The 23617-nt window shown below is 40.8% G+C and overlaps 1 protein-coding gene across 1 annotated transcript in view; it reads left to right on the plus strand.

Moving 5' to 3' along the window:
- Positions 1–23617, plus strand: part of LOC124615697 (putative ribosome-binding factor A, mitochondrial) — a 69129-nt gene that overhangs the window by 11536 nt on the left and 33976 nt on the right. The window contains exons 2-3 of the mRNA XM_047143735.1: positions 5401–5587; positions 14077–14245. Of these exons, the coding sequence (XP_046999691.1) occupies positions 5401–5587; positions 14077–14245 (356 nt within the window). The remainder of the gene's footprint in view (positions 1–5400; positions 5588–14076; positions 14246–23617) is intronic.

Here is a 23617-nt window from a genome sequence, read left to right on the forward strand (position 1 = left end):
ACACACACACACACACACACACACACACACACACATTACAACACAAACTACCTAAACTTAAAACCACGTTAGCACGATGTCAACTAAAACTCATATAATCTCAGTACCACATGTTAAATGCTTCACATCCAACACCAGAGGCCATCATCAAATACAACAACAAGAGATCTAAATACACAACCACTCAAAAACACTGCCGTAATGATATCACACACCACATCATCATTATGTTACTGGTCAAAGTAGATAGTTGGAATCTGATGCTTCCGTTTACCCAAGAAATGAATACTTCTCACACTATTCCACAAGCTATAAAAATAGAATTCTCAAACAGTGAAATATAAGAAGCAGAAAGTGTTAAGTGTTCGTGACTAGAGATAGATAACAACCTTGATTGGAATTTGTGAAGCACCCTGGTTAGGCTGTGTTTGTAATTTTTGATTCTTCATGTGTATCCATACTTTACAAACTTCTGTGAAGTGCATGGCAGAGGGTACTTCTCATTGTATCGGTTATAAATGCTTTTTCCCATGCCATTTGTGTATGGAACACTGCAAGAATGAGCATTTAAATGCTTCTGTGCCTACTGTAAGTAACCTAACGTTGTCCTCAAAATCCCTTATGGGAACAATATGTAGGGGGTGTAATGTATTTGTAGATTTGTCATTTAAGGGTGGTTCACGAAACTTTTTAAATAGGCTTTTACTGGATAGTTTACATCTATCAGCAAGTCCCTGCCAGTCCAGTTTCTTCAGCATTGCTCTCTCATGAGTCGAACTAATCTTTGACCATATATCCTGACCTCCCCTGTATACAGGGTTATTACAAATGATTGAAGCGATTTCACAGCTCTACAATAACTTTATTATTTGAGATATTCTCACAATGCTTTGCACACACATACAAAAACTCAAAAAGTTTTTTTAGGCATTCACAAATGTTCGATATGTGCCCCTTTTAGTGATTCGGCAGACATCAAGCCGATAATCAAGTTCCTCCCACACTCGGCGCAGCATGTCCCCGTCAATGAGTTCGAAAGCATTGTTGATGCGAGCTCGCAGTTCTGGCACGTTTCTTGGTAGAGGAGGTTTAAACACTGAATCTTTCACATAACCCCACAGAAAGAAATCGCATGGGGTTAAGTCGGGAGAGCGTGGAGGCCATGACATGAATTGCTGATCATGATCTCCACCACGACCGATCCATCGGTTTTCCAACCTCCTGTTTAAGAAATGCCGAACATCATGATGGAAGTGCGGTGGAGCAGCATCCTGTTGAAAGATGAAGTCGGCGCTGTCAGTCTCCAGTTGTGACATGAGCCAGTTTTCCAGCATGTCCAGATACACGTGTCCTGTAATGTTTTTTTCGCAGAAGAAAAAGGGGCCGTAAACTTTAAACCGTGAGATTGCACAAAACACGTTAACTTTTGGTGAATTGCGAATTTGCTGCACGAATGCGTGAGGATTCTCTACCGCCCAGATTCGCACATTGTGTCTGTTCACTTCACCATTAAGAAAAAGTGTTGTTTCATCACTGAAAACAATTTCGCACTGAATGCATCCTCTTCCATGAGCTGTTGCAACCGCGCCGAAAATTCAAAGCGTTTGACTTTGTCATCGGGTGTCAGGGCTTGTAGCAATTGTAAACGGTAAGGCTTCCGCTTTAGCCTTTTCCGTAAGATTTTACAAACCATCGGCTGTGGTAGTTTAGCTCCCTGCTTGCTTTATTCGTCGACTTCCGCGGGCTACGCGTGAAACTTGCTCGCACGCGTTCAACCGTTTCTTCGCTCACTGCAGGCCGACCCGTTGATTTCCCCTTACAGAGGCATCCAGAAGCTTTAAACTGCGCGTACCATCACCGAATGGAGTTAGCAGTTGGTGGATCTTTGTTGAACTTCGTCCTGAAGTGTCGTTGCACTGTTATGTCTGACTGATGTGAGTGCATTTCAAGCACGACATACGCTTTCTCGGCTCCTGTCGCTATTTTGTCTCACTGCGCTCTCGAGCGCTCGGGTGACAGAAACCTGAAGTGCGGCTTCAGCCGAACAAAACTTTATGAGTTTTTCTACGTATCTGTAGTGTGTCGTGACCATATGTCAATGAATGGAGCTACAGTGAATTTATGAAATCGCTTCAATCATTTGTAATAGCCCTGTACATTTATCCTCTGTTAGGTCTATATGTCCCCCGCACTTGAACAATATTCTAGGATGAGCCACACAAGTGATTTGTAAGCAGTCTCCTTTGCGTACTGATGGTGTTTCCCTAGTAACTTACCAATAAACAAAAGTCTATCACCTGCTTTAACTACAACTGAGCCTATGTGAGCATTCCATTTCATATCCCTGCAAAGTGCGACAACCTAGTATTTGTATTTAAGTTAGCTGATTCCAACTGTGACCTGTTGATATCATATTCGTGGGATAGTGCTTTTGTTGTTTTGTGACATGCACACTTTTACATCTCTTGGAAATCGAAAAATACTGCTTCTACTCAGATGCCATGATCCATAGCTTTCAGGATTTTGTGAGAAAAGTGCAAGCTGTGTTTCGCGTGACTGATGTTTCCAGAATTCATGCTGCTTGGTGTGGAGGAGGTCGTTTTGTTAGAGATACATCACTGCATTTGAACTCAGAATATGTTCTAGCTTTCTACAGCAAATGGATGTTAAGGATATTTGTGGATCACATCTGCTTCCCTTCTTGTAGGCGGGTGTGATCTGTGCTTTCTCCCAACAACTGGAGATGGGTTTTTGTTCAAGAGACTATGGTAGATTATGGTTAACAGAGGGGCTAGCTCACTCTCAAATTTGGAATAGACTCTGATAGGTTCTGTTAGGCCCTGGAGCTTTGTTCAGTTGTAGTTATTTCAACTGTTTCTCAACACTGCTGATACTAATATTTGTGTCACTCATCCTTGCAGTGGTCTGGTAATTAAATTGGGACAATACTGCTTGATTCTCATTTCTAAAGGAACATTTGAAAATGGACTTCAGCATTTCTGATTTCGCTTTGCTACAATCAGTTTAAATTCGCTGTCTCATCCATGAGTGTCAAGACACTAACGTGGGCACCACTAACAGCTTGCACATATGAACGGAATTTCTTTGGGTCTTGTGAGAGATCCTTTCATAATATTCTGCTGTGGTAGTCTTTTAAGGCTGCATTGCCCTGTTTACATCCCAATACGTTTCATTCAGCATCTCCCTGTCTGTAGCCCTATGCTTTGTTTTAAACCTATTATGCAATAGTCATTGTTTGTTTATGGTGACTGTATAGTAAGAATGGTTTCTCCCATCATGAACTGTTTTTCTACATGCTGACCTATAAAGTGCATGATCAGCTATTCTTCTCAACCTGAGCCATAGTTCTTCTACATGTCCTCTGTAGCATAAAAATGTTTCGAGTGCCTTAATGAGATAGCTCATCGCTGCTGCCTCTTCATCTACTTTGCTGAACCTATAGATCCTTCTACACGTTTTAGTTGCCCTTGCTATTTTGGCAATCACTGTTGCTTCAACTCCCTCCTGCTCACTGATACAAGTTTCTTTGCAGAATCCTTAAAGATGTCTGGTGTATTTGCTTCTGTTAAATGCAACACATTTTCATCATGGGTGGGCTTCCGAACAGTCTGTTTCTAGGTAGTCGTTAGAAAACACATTGAGTAATGTTGTCATGTGCATCACTTACTAAACTATAATTTTCTCTGTTGATTGTGGGATTACTAAAGCCTCCTCCAACAAAGACAGTACAATTGGGCAACTTACATAGGCCTACTGTGTTTTCTCTAAAGTTTTTGGTTACATCTGGAAGTGAGTGTGGTCGCTGATAGAAGGATCTGACTATAAATTTATGCTCACCCTTGATACTGAGCCTTATCCAGACAATCTCACATGCAGTTTCAGTTTCTATCCTGGTGGAGCCAAGTTTCTTATCAGCTATGACAAATACACCACCTCCATTTACCATTAGCCTATCCTGTCAATATGTACTTACATTTTCCGCAAATATCTCACTGCTATTGATTTCAGGCTTTAACCAGTTTTATGTAGGTACTATAAAGTGAGCTCCACAACCTTTGAGGACTGAATCAAACTCTGGCACTTTGTTGTGAATGCTTTGACAGTTAGTCACTAGAATTGTAGTACTGTCCCCATATGGTTAGTTCTATAGGCCCTACACAACACATTACCATGCCTAATAGGGCCCGGGAAACCTGTTGGCATTCAAAACAGCTTCCAGTCATCTCAGAATAGGTAAATACAGGCCCTATATAGTTTTCAAGGGAATCTTATACCATTCTTTTGGCACAATAGTGGCAAGATCCGGAAATGATGATGGAGGCAGATAGCGATCCCACACCCTTTACTGTTACTTTGCATCTGAGATAACATGCTGTGTCCTTCCCATCAAGAAATCCTCAGTCCAGTCAAAAATTTTGCTTGGTACCCCATGTGATCATGCTTTTAATAATAAACAAAGACATGGTTCTCAGTCAAATGTTTTACCAAATTCAAGAGATACTGCATCTACCTGACCATCTTTATTCATTGCTTTAGGATGCCATGTGAGAAAATAATGAGTTTCGTGTGATTGATGTTTTCAGAATCCATACTGGCTGGTACATAGGAGGATGTTGATATGTAGGCAGACATTCTGTTCAAGATACGTCATTACTTTTGACACCAAAACTTGTTGCAAGAAAGTGGATGTCAAGTATATTGGACTGTAGTGTTGTGGACCACATCTGCTACCCTTCTGTTCGAGGGATCTACAAAACATAATGGTTAAAATATGTTATGCAAAACAGAAATGTACATTTCATAATTTTCCTATCAGATTGAATGTTCAAACAAATTTTGGGCTCGCAACCGGTCATCGTCTAAGTCACCCCATGATATTTTGACTGGCAGGTGCCCAGTCTAAATACCATGGGATGAATTAAACAATGACTGGCTGCAAGCCCAAAGTTAGTTTGAACAGAAGTGTACAATTACTGCATTACAGAAAATGCAAGTCCATTTATATACAGTGCCTGAACAGTTGCGAGCTATGTAATAAATTAATATTAGTAGAACATGTTTATTACTTTTCTGTTATAAAATTTTAAATTTGACTGTTATGAGGGTTGGAATCCTGGGCTGGTGGAGAGAGATGCTATTGATGTTATGACAGCAGGGCACTAATAACCATCATTGTTATAATTTGTCAGCAAATTACAGTACCCTGCTGCTGAAGATACTTTATGCACATAACAGTAAACTGGAGCTGGTGAATCATTACTTAAAAATATTTAATTGATGTATGTCATTGTAATTCAGTATAAAAATATTTTTCCTACGTGGAATGTTTCCCTCTATTATAATCATATCATTAATTCAGTATAAAAATTTATTTCACAGGAAATACTGGAGTTCCTTTGAAGACAACTCTGTCCCTTCTGCTACACAGATGGCAAGTGCAATTGGAGGGAAAAGTGCAAAACGTGTGGCTGTTTTAAATAAATTATTTATGAAAAATATAACAGGCTTGATGGCAACAGGAGAAGTAGCTGCAGAAATTCTTGGGAAAGGAATTGAAATCTCAAAGGTAAATATTTGTACCACATACAGGTTTACTAGTAGTCAGTTCAGGGTTTATTTTAATGTTGTGAATATCAAATGAATGATAAATTAATGCTATCCAACTGTTTAACCTGTTGGAATTAACAGACTTTAGGAGGCTGTGCTATATTTCTAGTGTTTTAATGGTAAGAGACAGTAATTGGTAGTATAGAAAAAATAATTAAACATCCTTTAGCAGATGTGGAATAGTTTATATGAAAATAGTTTGTTTGTCAGAGTTGTTGTTTTTGTAAGGTTTGTTGCCAAAATAGTCAATGTCTGTACCACATTCTGTAACTAGATGTAGATGGATTACTGTACAGGAGAAAATAAGAACGTTCTATTAAATGGAGAGTTGATCACTGGCATAGAATAACAATTTCCATTCATTCATCCATCCAGTCCAATCGATTGCATGTCGTAGATTGTGTAAATAATAGATAACTGCTGCCAGCAATTTCTGCTTCTGCAAGCTGAATTCAACACAGTAAAAGTAGGCGTGCTGTAGCACAAAATCTACCACTTAAAAAAGATTCTAATTGGTCATTTGCATTAACTAGTGACTGCTTATCTCTGATTGCTAGCCTAATATTTGGAGGACTACATCGATATTTATCATAGGTAATCATTTATCTACTTGCTGTAAGAATAGAGGTCTGTTTATAATGAACATTAGTGTTGTGGAGGTAACAGTGTCTTCAGTCTTTGCTCCAGAATGCAGAACCCCACTCTGAACTCTCACGAAGGAGGTACAGTCCATGTGAACACTATGTTTGTCATTCGGTATTCCGGTTTCGTGAAGCACATATCAAAAGTTACTAGTTGGCATATCATTAGGAAATAAGTACAGTGGGAAGACAGTGTAAGAATTTAATGAACTTTGAAGAGACATCTGTAATATGTACAGCTATCTGCTATATACTTTATCACTACTCCTCACTTGATAAATGCCCACTTCATGTTAGCTGGTTAATTTCAGATGATAATACAGTGATGCAACTGGACGTATGCAAAATAAGTTAGCACCCTGGTCTTTGTTAACACAGTGAGAAATTTCATATATATTTTGTGTAATAGAGTATGCAACCCTTAATGTTTATTTATGGTGCCAGCAAGTCAGTTTTGTTTGTTTGATATTGGACAGTGTTTAATGTTGACTGCTTGTCTTTCCAGCAGTCACATGGGCTTATATGGTTTTAGTTATTGAGGAGGTCATTTATGTTGGTTAAGTGCAGGAGCATATCCATTACAATCTGGCTGTTATCTTATCCTGAATTAAACTTGAAAATACATGCCCTTATTTACATTTTTTCCCAAGTGGTGGTGCTTAAAAACTTGTCAGATTTGGGTTGCAGAAATGGGTGACCTCTGACATGCCAAATGTGGTACTTTTTTGGCTGTTCGATATATTGTGGTATAGTGTGATCAGAATAAAGAAAGATATCAACAAAAATAGTCTATGTTTGAAAATATAATATAGGCAGATAGAAAATCTACCCACCAAGCAGAAGCCGGTGAAGACACACAAAAGATGTGGAAACATGACCTTTCAGAGCCAGTGGCTCATTCTTCTGGCTGAAGGGTTGAAGGGAAAGGGAGAAGGATAAAGGAAAATGACTGGTGGCATTTGGGAAATGGGAAGAGTTATGAAAAAGCTGCCCAGAATCCCAGTCAGGAAAGACTTCTGGATGGGATGATGAGGAAACGAAGATGATATGTACCAAACAAAATAGTAGAAAAATTATGGAGGCTGGTGATAGGGTTATGTTATTGCAAAACTGCATTAAGTCTTGCAATTATCATCAATACTAAAAGGCAATGCTTATTAATACAACCATTTCTATATCCTCCCATTTTTACCATTAAGCCATAGTTGCCATAGTTCAATCCATTGAGCTAACTAATTCTAATTTCTAATGTAACCCAATGTTTTTCTTGCTTGGTGGTTGCCTGGGATGATGAAGGTGGGGAGAAGGTAGGGAAGGATACACAAGAAAAGGAGGGGGTAATGGGATAAAATATGGCAGGTCTTTTGACGGATGACTCAGCAGCCACAGAAAAAGGCAAAAGGTCTCCCACCTCCCCCACTCCCACACCAACACCACCACCACCACTCCCCCCACAGAGAGCTCACATCTCTTTTATGAGTATGTGCTTGGGCAGCACAGTGCCCTGGACGTTGTGTGTTACTTCGCTTTCCATACTGCAAGTCCATCCTTCTAATATTGTTTTTCCCCTCTGCCTTTCCATTGGACAGCCTTCTTGTTGTAGGACCATGCTTTGATTTGGTTTATAATTTGGGGCACAAGAGTTCCACCCTTCTCCCCAACACTTTACACAGCTTTTCATCTTTCACTACTCAGTCCCTATTGTTGGGTTTGACTTACCATTCTTCATCCAATTTTTACAGAAGTGTAGACTGTGCAGGGAAGATCACCCAATATGGTGTACATTCGACCTTTTGTGCTTTTCTGTTTTTGCAACATTCTCTTCTGGCTAGAGATTTACCACCGAAACCTAACATGGTAACCATCCCATTGTGGGAGGGTTAGCCTGTATCTGCACGATGGTACCCCCTGACCATGCATGGATCGCACTATTGTTGCCTGCATTGGAAAGTCCCTGGTTATGCCAAGGAGTATGTGCCCGTCTTGGCACATGGAGTCCGGGCAATGGTTAACCAGCCAGGTTACTGTTGTTGTGACTGGATGGTACCTGTGGGGAGAGACCCCATTTCGAGTGGGTGGCACCAAGATGGCTGAATTGCAACTGAAGCGGCATAAATTTTCTCCCAGTGGTGGCCCCGTAGCCCCAGCAATCTCTTTCAAAGCAAAAAAATTGCTAAAATGTGGAGAAGGATGATCCCACAATGTTTTCTTCCCTGCCTGTGCTGTGGGAGGAGCATAAGGCTGAGAGTCAAGGGGACAGATACTCCCCACAATAATTAGTTTACTCTAGGACCAACAATGATTTCTTTATGGCAACAAAGCCATTAGTCTTCGTTGAACACCTTGAGGACAGTGATTTCGAAAATGAAAAATGGTTCAGTTCTGATAAAACAGCATCCCCTGCTGAGTCATGGGTGCTGTTGTCTGTGTGACAAGCTGTGTGACTTACCTGTAACTCTTATCCCCTCCTCCCGTGCCGCCCTCTACTTAACAGTCTTACTATGGTGCACCATGACCTCCTTTTACAGACTGATGATGAGTTGCATGCTAATTTGGAGTGGTGGGGTGTGCATTTTGTCTGTCATGTCCAGCAGGGACTAGAGGACAGCAGGGTTGATTGTCTTGGTCTTTGAAGGTGACTTGTTATCTGACAAGGGTCACATAATGGTGTATCGAAGTGATGTTGAACTGTATGTTCCCCTTCCCCTGCAGTGCTTCAGGTGCATAGAATTCTGGCACATATTTCCAAGTTGAATGCCAGCCTCGTCAGTAGGGTTTGTGGATGTCAGTTGCATATGAACGCTCCTTGTGGCCCTCGCCCCGTCTGCGTCAGCTGTGGGAAGCACATTTTCCCTTGTTGACTGGACTACCTTGTCTTCCAAAGGAAAAAGAAAATCCAAGAATACAAGATTTTGAACCATCTCATGTATCAGGAGGCCAAGAAGAAATATTATTGTTAGCATCCTGTATATATGATGATGAAATTTACTGTGGCTACAATGAAATCCTCCTCTGTAGCGGAAGTACCCTTGCTCTTCATGCCTTTTACACCAGGCCGTCAGGGATGTCTGAGTCCATCTAGTCCCCAGGTGGTTGGTAGTGCTCCTACTAGTGTTTCCCCGACACACACTTTGGGAGCATTGAACTGTTTCACCCACACCCACTTTGGGAGTGCTTACTCCCTATCCACCCAGGACTACTGATCCCCAATCCCTAGCTGGAGAAGTAATATCTTTCTCAGGTGTTCTTCAGCAGGAAAGGATCCTTCAGGATGCTTCCATCCCAGGATTCTGCTGATCTGCAACAGGATACCAGCCAGTGGCTGAAGGAGCCACAGGTTGCTGGTCTGTAAGAGTTCATGTTTCTCCTCTATCCTTGAAACTGCAGAAAACAATCCCTCATAGGCATGGAAATCATCTAAAGAGAAGAGTGACAAAAAGATGATATCCAAGGCGGAGGACGGTCCGGTTGTCTCCATGCCATCGGACAGACCCAGCATGTTCCAAATCTGTACTCGACGTGGAGTTCCTGTTGACCTCTCTGGTACTGCCCCCCCCCCCCCCCCCCCCCCCCCCCCCCGGCCGCACACAAATGATCCTTGCGACTGGTAGCAGCAAGTGACCCTGGGGTATGATCTGCCTCCTTGGTCCCTTCATGCACCCACAGGGTAGCAGAAATGTGATCCTCCAGTGGAACCATAGTGGTTTCATCTACCACCCAGCTGAGCTATGACATCTCTCACACATTTCCCTTTTCAGCATTGCCTTCAAGGAAACTCAGTTCCCAGCATTGCAAACCGTTACCCTCCATGGCTATCAAGGTTATTCTAAAAATCGAACTGACTGTGACAGAGCATTGGTGGAATTTGCACATATGTTCTGGACTCTGTCTACAGTGAGCATGTGCCACTCAATACAACTTCATAGCCAGTGGCTTTTTGTGTGAGGATGTCTCATTGTGGGTGACTTTTTTTAACACCCATAACCCATTGTAGGTTGGAACTGTGACTATTGGCCATGATAAACCTCTTGAAACTTTCTTCCAGAGCTTGATCTTTGTCTCTTGAATGCTGGTACTTTCACACACTTCGGTGTGCTGTGTGGATTGTATTCAGCCATTCATTTGCAGCCCTTGTCTTGTTCCCTCGACCCATTTGAGAGTCCATGATGATGTGTGACAGTGATCATTTTCTGATTGTCTGGTCCCTGCTTCAGTATAACTTGCCTGAGTGTCCATCCAGATGGTCTCTCATTTTCAGAAGGCTTATGACACCACATGATGGCAGCACATCCTTTTTAGCCTAGATGAGTGAGATCTCCAGTGCCTGTTACCAATTTGTGTCCAGAATTTCTTGTGACACCATACTTTCCAGGTTGGTACTTCCTATAGTACCCGCCATACACAACAGAAATCTCAAAGGTATCTCTATTTTGAGTGTGCCCCATTTTCTAGTGGCCATCAGTGGTCTAGCTGCTGCTATGAAGTGTACAGTGTCACCCTTCCTATATGCTGACGGTTTTTCCGTTTACTATTGCACCTCCACTGTGGCTGTTGCTGAATAGCCACTGCAGTGCACTACATGAAATGTGCAGTCCTGGACTCTCGATCATAGCTTCTGGTTTTCAGTCACCAAGATTTCTGTTGCTGTCAAACTGCCAATCCACACCCATAACTCTACCTCAATTCCCAGTTGCTCAATGTGGTGGAGTCTCATTGCTTTCTCGGACTAGTCTTCGATGCTCGGTTGACGTGGTTCCCCCATTGTCGCCAGCTTAAACGAATGTGCTGGTCACACCTTAATACTCTTTGCAGCTTCAGTAACACCAGCTGGGGCACAGATTTCTCTAAACTTCTGTGGCTTTATTTAGCACAGATCCTGTCCCTACTTGATTATGGGAGTCTGGCATATGGCTTGGTATCACTTTCAGCATTGCAGATGCTGAACCCTATTTGCCATTGTTGTGTCCAACTTGTGACAAGTGTATTTTGAACTAGTCCTGTGAGCAGCCTACTCATGGATGATTGTGTCCCTCCACTACAGACCAGGGACCAACAAGTGCTGCTCAACTACGTGATACACTTTCGTTGCTCCCCTGAGCATTCAGTAGGCTGAGTCCTTTTCCCTGGGAGGGAGATCCACTTCGCACAACAGTGGCCCACGTCCGGAGTCATTATCACAGTTAGTATACAGTGTCTCTGCTTTGAAATCCAACTTCCCCCACTGTTGCCTCTTTCCAGATAACAGTTGTATACACCACCATGGTGCATGACCCATCCTTGGATCTGTGTTGACCTATCCTTTCTACTGAAAGACTCTATTGATCCATGGTTTTTCACCATCTGTTCCTTGACACCCTTATGCATCTCTGGGTCGGGACATGGTATACCCTGATGGCTGCACAGTCAACGAGTAAACTGGTTTTGCCTACTGGTATGTAAGATGCAGTGAAATATGCTTTCTGCCTAGTGGGTGCAGTGTATTCACTGCAGAATTGGTGGCCATATCTCGAGCCCTCAATCATGTTTGTTCATGCACTGCTGAGATGTTCTTCATCAGCAGTTCCTCCCTGTGTAGTCCTCAGGCTATAGACCAGTGCTACCCTCAACACCTCTTGGTTTTTGCTATCCAGGATCTCCTTTTTGACCATCATCAAGCTGGACCCCAGGTCACATTAGGATGCTGACTGGTTGGCCAAGTTGGCTACAATGATGCTAAATTAGGAGCTGGGCTACTGGAACTGGACCTTCGATCAACTCAACACTATCGCTTGTTGGAGGCTTGAGACACGGATGGTGCACCCTGGTTTCTCCAAACTATGAGCAATAAAGGGGCCACAGCCATGTGATAGTCTTCCTTAATGCTTCTCATGGGGATTCCACCATTCTGTGTCAGCTTACACTTAGCCTCATTTTGCTGACCCATGGCCACATCTTATGAAGTGAGGATCCGTCTCACACTGATGGTGGCCCACATCCTACTCAGCTGCCCCAGTTTGGCCGCCTTACGACAAAACTTTAAATTAGCTGACACACTGCCGCTAGTGCTAAGGGACAACACCAAAATGGCAGATGTGGTTGTGTGTTTTACCCATGAAGGTGGTCCTGTTTTCTCTTATGTGTTTCTGCGCTCCACACATCAGTCTGCTGTAATGAATGGTTGCCTTTCCCTTATTTTATGTAATATGTGGCAGTTTTTTTTTTTTTTTTTTTGTCAGTGTGCCTGTTTGCCACTTAGCACTTCCTATGTGTGGTGAATAGGAATCTAACCTTTCAGTATAATCATTTCATGAAGACTTATACCTCATTTCGAGCTCAGCTCGTGTGAGGAGAATTATATATAAGTACTTGTCGTGTGTTCTTTTGGTCATGTCCAACAGAATGGACATCTTTATTTGATACAGCAGCCCTACAAATCTAGTGTCAAAGGTTTTGGTTACATAGCCACATTTGGGCATTAAAATGGCAACAGGTGAAATTTTTGCTGGACTGGAACTCGAACCTGTATTTCTCGCTGCCTCAGCCATCTGAGCAGTTCCAATGTATTTTCACTTACCCACAAACCCCTTTCTTGCAGTTCCTGATTCCATGTCTGGTATAAATTTTCACCTGTTACCACTGGTTCATTTCAGTACACAAATGCAGCTAATGTCATTAAAAACTTCAACTAGAACTACAATGCCACAGCAGTGCAGAAGTCGTGCAGTTGTCTTCTTTCATTTTGTAAAGAGTGTTGTTTCTTGGTTTGAATGATGTAAATGCTTTTATAGTTATTTTCGATGTAGTGTCAACTTTGATGAGGCACAAATCAGATTGTAATTTTGTGATCAATTGCCTATGACCAGTTTCAGTATTTCCATTGTTTTATGGTTAGTCGTATTATCACAATTATGACAAATGCAAGAAACTGGCCACAGTGCTTATTTTATCAATTCTACAGTGACTAAGACGTGGCTGTAAAACTTCACATTTTGTGAGTGCAATCACATTTTCTTACTTAGAAGTAATCCTAGTTATGAGTTACAAATTTGTGTAGCAGCTACTTAATGGTTGCAGTCTACATGAGCTTATACCATCTAGGCATATTTTTTACAGCTTATAAAACTAACACGTTGCCTCTGTTGAAATGATCAATAATTAGTTATTCCACCAGCAAATTGTGTTCTCATTCCTCTGCAGCATTGCCTTGTTTGTTGGCTGTCACAAAGACCTGAAAATATGGGGTCAACTGAGCCTTTCGATACCAGACATTAGCTTTGACTTATGATGTAATGGTGTTGTGGCAAGTCATGTCACAGGCACATAAACAGAAAGAGAATGGACACACATAATATTTGTTTTGTGTTTAAATTATTTTTTGAAATGTAGTTTGTGGTAATGGACTGATCTGTAGCATGGCCCAAGGTCTAGGTTGGGTTGAAAGGTGACAGTTTGAGAGTTGGCAAAAGTCACTGTATATGATGTCATGTGAATAATCGTAATTTTTGTTACAGCATCTATATATATGTTATAATACTGGATTTCGATGAGTCATTTATATCTGAAATTTTGATTGTGTTGTTGGCCAAAGCCTTGCATAACTCTGAACACTTGTAATGTATGTCTAAAACTTGTGCTACATTTGTGTGTTCTTATTTGTGTATTTCTTGTATTTGTCACATTGTCTTATTGTGAAATCTCTGAGATACTTACTAATAACTCTGCACAGTTTAATGTCTGTAACATCTAAGCTACAATATTATACCTACTGCTACAGTTAAGTAAACCAGACATTTTGGTTGGGTGAACACTGTCAGTTACTTGCTTGCAGGTGAAAGTGGCATCTGACTTTAATCTGGTAAATGTATACTGGTGTGCAAAGGGAGATGGATGTGATGAAGACATTGAAAAAACACTGCAGTCAGTGGCGGGACAGCTTCGACATGAGCTTTCTCAGCTTAGAGTGATGGGTGTTGTGCCCAGGATACAGTTTGTTAAAGGTATACCAGGCACACTATGTTAAAAGTGTTTCCAATGTGAAGTGGATGTTATCTGTCATTCTAGTAGGCCATCAAATTTTTGTACTTCCTTTTGAAGCCTCCTGGCGTCTCTTTCAGATACTTTAGGTCCAGTAACAATTGCCCTCCACTCCATTGCAACACCAAGAAGAATACAAGCAACTTAATTATCTTTATACCACTTTTTAGTTACTTTACAATACACAAATGATAAATACAGAACTGTGCACATTCGCCGATTTCCAAAATTCATTTTACTGTGAAGTCTGTGTTTGCTCGATTGAGGACTTCGGAATGTTTTGGCATGGAATCAAAGACCACATGGAAGTTTTTGTTGAGAATTTCATACCATACAGTTCAAATTTGAGTCTATGAAGCATAAACTGTTGTTGGTTCAGCATACAAGTTGCAAACCAATTTCGATGAAAAACTTGTCATATGCACATGAGCTAGACTAGCTTTCAGGAGGAGCATGGTTCAGATCCCTGCTTGGCTGTTCAGATTTGGAATTCCATGCTTTCCCTAAATTACTGAAGGCGAATGCTGGGGTGGTATCTTTCAAAAATTAAAATATCATCAGTTTAGTTCTTTAGATTTGTCCTATCTGACCTTATGCTTTGCCTGTAATCACCTTGTTACTGACACCAATAAAGCCTAAGCTTGCATTCTTCATCGATTTTGAAAGTGCAGGCCATGGGAGAAGGGCTACCAATTCTTTTTTGAAGACGGCTAATACATACTCGCTTCATGTGACTTGTCATTGAACTGTTGAACTGTGATGTGAAATTGCCTGATGAAGTCAGTACCTTGGTCTTAAAATTCTCCTTATGGCAGCTGCTGTTGTGATTTATCATAATATGTATTACCCATGGTCACAACATTGTATTCAGACATACCCCCAAACCATAACATTGTCATCCACCATTTGACAACCCCTGCTGGATGCCCTCCAGTCTTTTGCATACATTACGATTTTCAGCTGTACTCATCTTGGTGGCTCCTGCATGTTTTCTCTCATCAACCCACCGTCCATTATGCTGAAGTCTCAGTCTTATCCCTTGGAATGCAGCTAAAACTTTCTTAGTCTGTCTATTTTACATTCACCTAACTGTATGTTCTGCCCACCCTTCCATAGCATTCATAATTACATCTCTTACTCAAGTGTTCCCCCCCCCCCCCCCCCCATGAACCATGGACCTTGCCGTTGGTGGGGAGGCTTGCGTGCCTCAGCGATACAGATAGCCGTACCGTAGGTGCAACCACAACGGAGGGGTATCTGTTGAGAGGCCAGACAAACGTGTGGTTCCTGAAAAGGGGCAGCAGCCTTTTCAGTAGTTGCAAGGGCAACAGTCTGGATGATTGACTGATCTGGCCTTGTAACAATAACCAAAACGGCCTTGCTGTGCTGGTACTGCGAACGGCTGAAAGCCAGGGGAAACTACAGCCGTAATTTTTCCCGAGGGCATGCAGCTTTACTGTATAATTAAATCATGATGGCATCCTCTTGGGTAAAATATTCCGGAGGTAAAATAGTCCCCCATTCGGATCTCCGGGCGGGGACTACTCAAGAGGATGTCGTTATCAGGAGAAAGAAAACTGGCGTTCTACGGATCGGAGCGTGGAATGTCAGATCCCTTAATCGGGCAGGTAGGTTAGAAAATTTAAAAAGGGAAATCGATAGGTTGAAGTTAGATATAGTGGGAATTAGTGAAGTTCGGTGGCAGGAGGAACAAGACTTCTGGTCAGGTGACTACAGGGTTATAAACACAAAATCAAATAGGGGTAATGCAGGAGTAGGTTTAATAATGAATAGGAAAATAGGAATGCGGGTAAGCTACTACAAACAGCATAGTGAACGCATTATTGTGGCCAAGATAGATACGAAGCCCACACCTACTACAGTAGTACAAGTTTATATGCCAACTGGCTCTGCAGATGACGAAGAAATTGAATAAATGTATGATGAAATAAAAGAAATTATTCAGATTGTGAAGGGAGACAAAAATTTAATAGTCATGGGTGACTGGAATTCTAGTGTAGGAAAAGGGAGAGAAGAAAACATAGTAGGTGAATATGGATTGGGGCTAAGAAATGAAAGAGGAAGCCGCGAGGTAGAATTTTGCACAGAGCACAACATAATCATAACTAACACTTGGTTTAAGAATCATGAAAGAAGGTTGTATACATGGAAGAACCCTGGAGATACTAAAAGGTATCAGATATATTATATAATGGTAAGACAGAGATTTAGAAACCAGGTTTTAAATTGTAAGACATTTCCAGGGGCAGATGTGGACTCTGACCACAATCTATTGGTTATGACCTGTAGATTAAAACTGAAGAAACTGCAAAAAGGTGGGAATTTAAGGAGATGGGACCTGGATAAACTGAAAGAACCAGAGGTTGTACAGAGTTTCAGGGAGAGCATAAGGGAACAATTGACAGGAATGGGGGAAAGAAATACAGTAGAAGAAGAATGGGTAGCTTTGAGGGATGAAGTAGTGAAGGCAGCAGAGGATCAAGTAGGTAAAAAGACGAGGGCTAGTAGAAATCCTTGGGTAACAGAAGAAATATTGAATTTAATTGATGAAAGGAGAAAATATAAAAATGCAGTAAATGTAGCAGGCAAAAAGGAATACAAACAACTCAAAAATGAGATCGACAGGAAGTGCCAAATGGCTAAGCAGGGATGGCTAGAGGACAAATGTAAGGATGTAGAGGCCTATCTCTTTAGGGGTAAGATAGATACTGCCTACAGGAAAATTAAAGAGACCTTTGGAGATAAGAGAACCACTTGTATGAATATCAAGAGCTCAGATGGAAACCCAGTTCTAAGCAAAGAAGGGAAAGCAGAAAGGTGGAAGGAGTATATAGAGGGACTATACAAGGGCGATGTACTTGAGGACAATATTATGGAAATGGAAGAGGATGTAGATGAAGATGAAATGGGAGATATGATACTGCGTGAAGAGTTTGACAGAGCAGTGAAAGACCTGAGTCAAAACAAGGCCCCCGGAGTAGACAACATTCCATTGGAACTACTGACGGCCATGGGAGAGCCAGTCCTGACAAAACTGTACCATCTGGTGAGCAAGATGTATGAGACAGGCGAAATACCCTCAGACTTCAAGAAGAATATAATAATTCCAATCCCAAAGAAAGCAGGTGTTGACAGATGTGAAAATTACCGAACTATCAGTTTAATAAGTCACAGCTGCAAAATACTAACAGGAATTCTTTATAGACGAATGGAAAAACTAGTAGAAGCCAACCTCGGGGAAGATCAGTTTGGATTCCGTAGAAACACTGGAACACGTGAGGCAATACTGACCTTACGACTTGTCTTAGAAGAAAGATTAAGGAAAGGCAAACCTACGTTTCTAGCATTTGTAGACTTAGAGAAAGCTTTTGACAATGTTGACTGGAATACTCTCTTTCAAATTCTAAAGGTGGCAGGGGTAAAATAGAGGGAGCGAAAGGCTATTTACAATTTGTACAGAAACCAGATGGCAGTTATAAGAGTCGAGGGACATGAAAGGGAAGCAGTGGTTGGGAAGGGAGTAAGACAGGGCTGTAGCCTCTCCCCGATGTTGTTCAATCTGTATATTGAGCAAACAGTGAAGGAAACAAAAGAAAAATTCGGAGTAGGTATTAAAATTCATGGAGAAGAAATAAAAACTTTGAGGTTCGCCGATGACGTTGTAATTCTGTCAGAGACAGCAAAGGACTTGGAAGAGCAGTTGAATGGAATGGACAGTGTATTGAAAGGAGGATATAAGATGAACATCAACAAAAGCAAAACAAGGATAATGGACTGTAGTCTAATTAAGTCGGGTGATGCTGAGGGAATTAGATTAGGAAATGAGACACTTAAAGTAGTAAAGGAGTTTTGCTATTTGGGGAGCAAAATAACTGATGATGTTCGAAGTAGAGAGGATATAAAATGTAGGCTGGCAATGGCAAGGAAAGCGTTTCTGAAGAAGAGAAATTTGTTAACATCCAGTATTGATTTAAGTGTCAGGAAGTCATTTCTGAAAGTATTCGTATGGAGTGTAGCCATGTATGGATGTGAAACATGGACAATAAATAGTTTGGACAAGAAGAGAATAGAAGCTTTTGAAATGTGGTGCTACAGAAGAATGCTGAAGATTAGATGGATAGATCACATAACTAATGAGGAAGTATTGAATAGGATTGGGGAGAAGAGAAGTTTGTGGCACAACTGGACCAGAAGAAGGGATCGGTTGGTAGGACATGTTCTGAGGCATCAAGGGATCACCAATTTAGTATTGGAGGGCAGCGTGGAGGGTAAAAATCGTAGAGGGAGACCAAGAGATGAATACACTAAGCAGATTCAGAAGGATGTAGGTTGTAGTAGGTACTGGGAGATAAAAAAGCTTGCACAGGATAGAGTAGCATGGAGAGCTGCATCAAACCAGTCTCAGGACTGAAGACCACAACAACACTCAAGTGTTCTGCCTGAGCCATTCATTTGTTTTCTCTTGTGTCTTAATAATTCCCAAACTGTTCCTTTATGATGTTCACTATGTCATTCCTCAGTTTTAGTATTGCAAGGCATAAAGTAGTGTAATGGGACCACTGAGGCTAGCTCTGATCACTTTATCACTGTAACTCTGGACTGGGAGCCTTGACATAGGATGTACTATAGTTGTTGTGGTTGACAAGAGAGCCAACACCGTTTTACTAAAGGAGGCCGAAATGCACACGTTTTAGCTCACGCAGGCTGGCGTGAGGTCTGGAACATGATAAGGAAATTAGAATTTAGAAAAATGGACGTAGCTGGTGGAATACTTAACTTTAATCCATTAATGATGAACGTCGGTCTTGACGGTACATGATTCACAATATCAATAGTAACTGATAATGGCGCCTTGCTAGGTCGTAGCAAATGACGTAGCTGAAGGCTATGCTAAACTATCGTCTCGGCAAATGAGAACATAAGTAGGCAGTGAACCATCGCTAGCAAAGGCGGCTGTACAACTGGGGCGAGTGCTAGGAAGTCTCTCTAGACCTGCCGTGTGGCGGCGCTCGGTCTGCCATCACTGATAGTGGCGACACGTGGGTCCGACGTATGCTAATGGACCGCGACCGATTTAAAGGCCACCACCTAGCAAGTGTGGTGTCTGGCGATGACACCACAATAGTATCCTGTATCTTGGTAGAACATCTGAAGGAACTGGCAAAGTATTGTGTGCAGAGAAGGTTAGTCTTATTTTTTTCATACCCAAGAATGTTGGTGCCTCCATGAGACATTAAGAGACATTGGATTCTAACCCCTTCAGTGGTACAGGTGTGTATTGGGTTTCTTGAATCTGTTGCCCAGTGAAATGTTTTGGAGATGGGGAGAAGTTTTAAGGTTAGATTAAAAGAACAATTAGCTAGGAAGAACTAAAAAACAACACCCAGTACACACTTATGTGGTGAGAGACATTCTCTTTCTAATGGTTCCAAAAATTTAAAAATGTTGCATAATGAATCTAAGGGCCATGTGCTTAACATTTTAGATGATTTGGTAATAATGGGCAGGTAAAATTATGTTAAGAAGTCAGTCATCTTGTTTTGATTTGGGGGTTGTTTCCATGGTTATGATTCTGGCTCTTATTTAACTGTTCTTGTTTCTGCATTTCTCTCTGGTTATTTTATTCATGATGGCTCCATACTTTGGGGCACCAATTTCATGCTGGAAGATAGGGGATTTGTATCACCTACCTTGATTGAGGTTCAAGGACATTACTGAAAGGTCCATATAGCTCACATGTCAGTCAAAATTTTATCAGTTCAGCATTTTGTTTTAAGATAGTTCTAATTACAGTTATTGTATCTTTTTTTTAGGTCAACAGTTTTTATATAAAGATATGACTGTAATGTCATAAAACTAACTGTGAGTAATAAATCAGTTTGATGCAGCTGTTGCAGTTTTCATGAGGCTAAATGCGTCATCACAACTGTGATTGCTCCTCGTACCAAATAATTTGTTTTAATTTTTTGTGACTACCTGGCAGTTAATGCTGGTGTAGTTGCTCTTCCTAACACTATCCCATACAAGTAAACCAGTTATATCTTTACCTGCAGTTATTCATACTTCAGGTACTTGGGCTAGGCATGGCTCTATTGAACAAGAATAGCTTGATGAAGTCATAGTGTCAAGAAATGTATTATAGTATAGACAGAGAGCAACCGTATCAGGCTCCAGGTGGATTGGTATTAGAGAGAGAGAGAGAGAGAGAGAGAGAGAGAGAGAGAGAGAGAGAGAACCACCAATAAGGATAATAATAATGACAATGAGAGGAATGCAAGGTAGCATAAAAACTGGAGGAATGTTGTCCAATACTTTGGAAATTAACAATGGAGTACGGAAAGGTGATGAATTGGCATGCCTCCTATTCAATGCTGCATTTTAGAGGGTGATGAGAGAAGCAGATATCTTGAATAGGGGAACAATTTTTTTTAGATTAGATTAGATTAGATTTACTTTCATTCCAATTGATCCATAGTGAGGAGGTTCTCCAGGATGTAGAACATGTCAGAAAAACAATACATGACAAATATTTACAACTAAAACAAATAAGCTAATGTACCATTCCACAGGTCCCCAGTGGTATGATCATCATTTTTTAATGAGCACTATATGAATGAATCATTTTACCAATACTAATGCACTGAATTTAAAATAAAAAAGTTTATTTATTTATTTATAAGGTAATAAAAGGTAATACAACTACTGTAATACTTATTTACAATGAACACATTACTGCACTGAAATGGTGCAGAAGTTACATTGTACTTACCCACACACACACACACACACACACACACACACACACACACACACGTTAAAATGAATGTATTACAGCACTGAAATTGTGCGGCATAGGAGTTGGCCGCCAATAAATCCTTTAGACTTCTCTTAAACTGAATTTCATTGGTTGTTAAGCTTTTTATGGATGCTGGTAAGTTATTGAAAATGTGTGTTCCTGAATAATGCACACCTTTTTGTGCAAGACTAAGTAACTTTAAATCCTTGTGAAGATTATTCTTATTTCTAGTATTGATTCCATGAATTGAGCTGTTGGTTTGAAAAAGTGATATATTTTTAATGATAAATTTCATTAAGGAATAAATATACTGGGAAGCAGTAGTTAGTATCCCTAGTTCCCTAAACAGGCTTTTGGAGCTGTTGGTTTGAAAAAGTGATATATTTTTAATGATAAATTTCATTAAGGAATAAATATACTGGGAAGCAGTAGTTAGTGTCCCTAGTTCCCTAAACAGGCTTTTGCAGGATGGTCTTGAATTCACACCACATATAAGTCTTACTGTACGTTTTTGTACCTGGAAAACTTTAACTTGGCTTGGTGAATTACCCCACAAAATAATCCCATATGACATTATGGAATGAAAGTAAGCATAGTATGCCAGCTTTTTCATTTTTATATCCCCTATGTCTGACAGAATTTGCATTGCAGATAGAGGTTTGTTAAGACGCTTCAGCAGTTCTGTGGTGTGCTCCTCCCAGTTGAATTTATTATCAAGCTGTAATCCCAAGAATTGAACATTCTCCACTTCTTCTATCTGCTTGTCATCGTATGTTAGGCATATACTCATGAGACACCCCTTACAAGTTCTGAACTGCATGTAGTGTGTTTTTTCAAATTTTAGTGACAGAGAATTGGCTAGGAACCAGTGATTAATGTCCACAAATATTTTATTAGCTGATCTTTCTAAGACTACACTTGATTTGCTATTTATTGCAATGTTTGTATCATCGGCAAATGAAACAAACTTGGCATCTGGTAATGTTACTGATGAAAGGTCATTGATATACACGAGATAAAGTAAGGGCCCCAAAATGGAACCTTGTGGGACCCCACATGTAACTAGTTCCCAGTTGGGTCATGCCTGATGGCTTGATACATGTCTCTTTCCTAATAACACCCTTTGTTTCCTGCCAGAGATATAAGATTTGAACCATTTTGCAGCATTTCCTGTTACGCTATAATATTCTAATTTACTTAAAAGTATACTGTGATTTACACAGTCAGATGCCTTTGACAGATCACAAAATATACCAGTTGCCTGCAATTTTTTGTCTAATGAATTCAGCACATGTTCACTGTAAGTGTAGATAGCCTTCTCAATATCAGAACCCTTTAGAAATCTAAACTGTGACTTTGACAGTATGTTATTCGAGATAAGATGGTTATAAAGCCGATTGTACATTACTTTTTCTAAAATTTATTGAGAATGCTGGCAACAGTGAAATTGGATGGAAATTTGATGCTATTTCTTTATCTCCCTTCTTAAACAGTGGCTTAACTTCAGCATATTTCAACCATTCAGGAAATATTCCACTGATAAACGAGTGGTTACACAGATAGCTCAATACGTTACTTAGCTCAGAATCACATTCTTTAATTAACTTTGTTGATATTTCATAAATCTGTGAAGATACTGGCCTGTGCGGGTGACATTGATGTAGAAGCAAGGACTCTGATGGCAATGGAAGAGATATTCACCACATTTGAACAGTCCAGCAGGAATATAGGACTAAATATCAACAAGCAGAAAACAAAATACATAGTTGCTGGGAAAGTGCACAGGGAGAACATACCAGCCAAAATAACAATGGGTAGTTATACCTTTGAAAGAGTCGATCATTTCAAGTATCTGGGTTCGATTGTAACCAGTCTAAAAGGTACCTCATAAAACAAAACAGAGACTAATTGCAGCCAATAAAGGTTATTTCACCTTAGCAAAGCTTCTATCTTCAAGACTCCTGGCTATAACCACAAAACTAACCGTATGTAAAACACTGATCAGACTAGTGCTTACTTAGGCCTCTCGAAACCTGGGTGCTGACAGCAAAGAATACTGAATCACTGGATTCATTTGAGAGAAGAGAATCATCAGCCCACTGTGCAAAAGGGAAACATGGCAGAGGAGATACAACCATACGGTTAACACTATCTACAAAATCCAGCCTGTTAGAAGAATTGTGAAGTCATCCAGGCTGAGGTGGGCTGGACATGTGGCACAGATGAATGATACGGAAATACCAAAAAAGATTTTACAAGGAAAGCTAGGTGGACAGTGTGAAGTAACAGGTGAGCTGTGGTGCCCTGGAAATATTATATGTTTGGAGTTGGGACGGCCGCACAGTACACTTGTTAAAGCCGTGGCCTGGCAGCGAGCACGTGGTGCTGAACGTTATCTTAGCAACCACGTGATGCCACACAATGGCCATTCCAGCCACGTAGCTGGGAATTCCATGGTGATGCTGTGTTGATGAAGGAGACACACCAGGAGTGCCAAAAATGGCGGACTTTGTGAAAC

The sequence above is a fragment of the Schistocerca americana genome, chromosome 5 (assembly GCF_021461395.2).
Source record: "Schistocerca americana isolate TAMUIC-IGC-003095 chromosome 5, iqSchAmer2.1, whole genome shotgun sequence".
Taxonomy (NCBI): domain Eukaryota; kingdom Metazoa; phylum Arthropoda; class Insecta; order Orthoptera; family Acrididae; genus Schistocerca; species Schistocerca americana.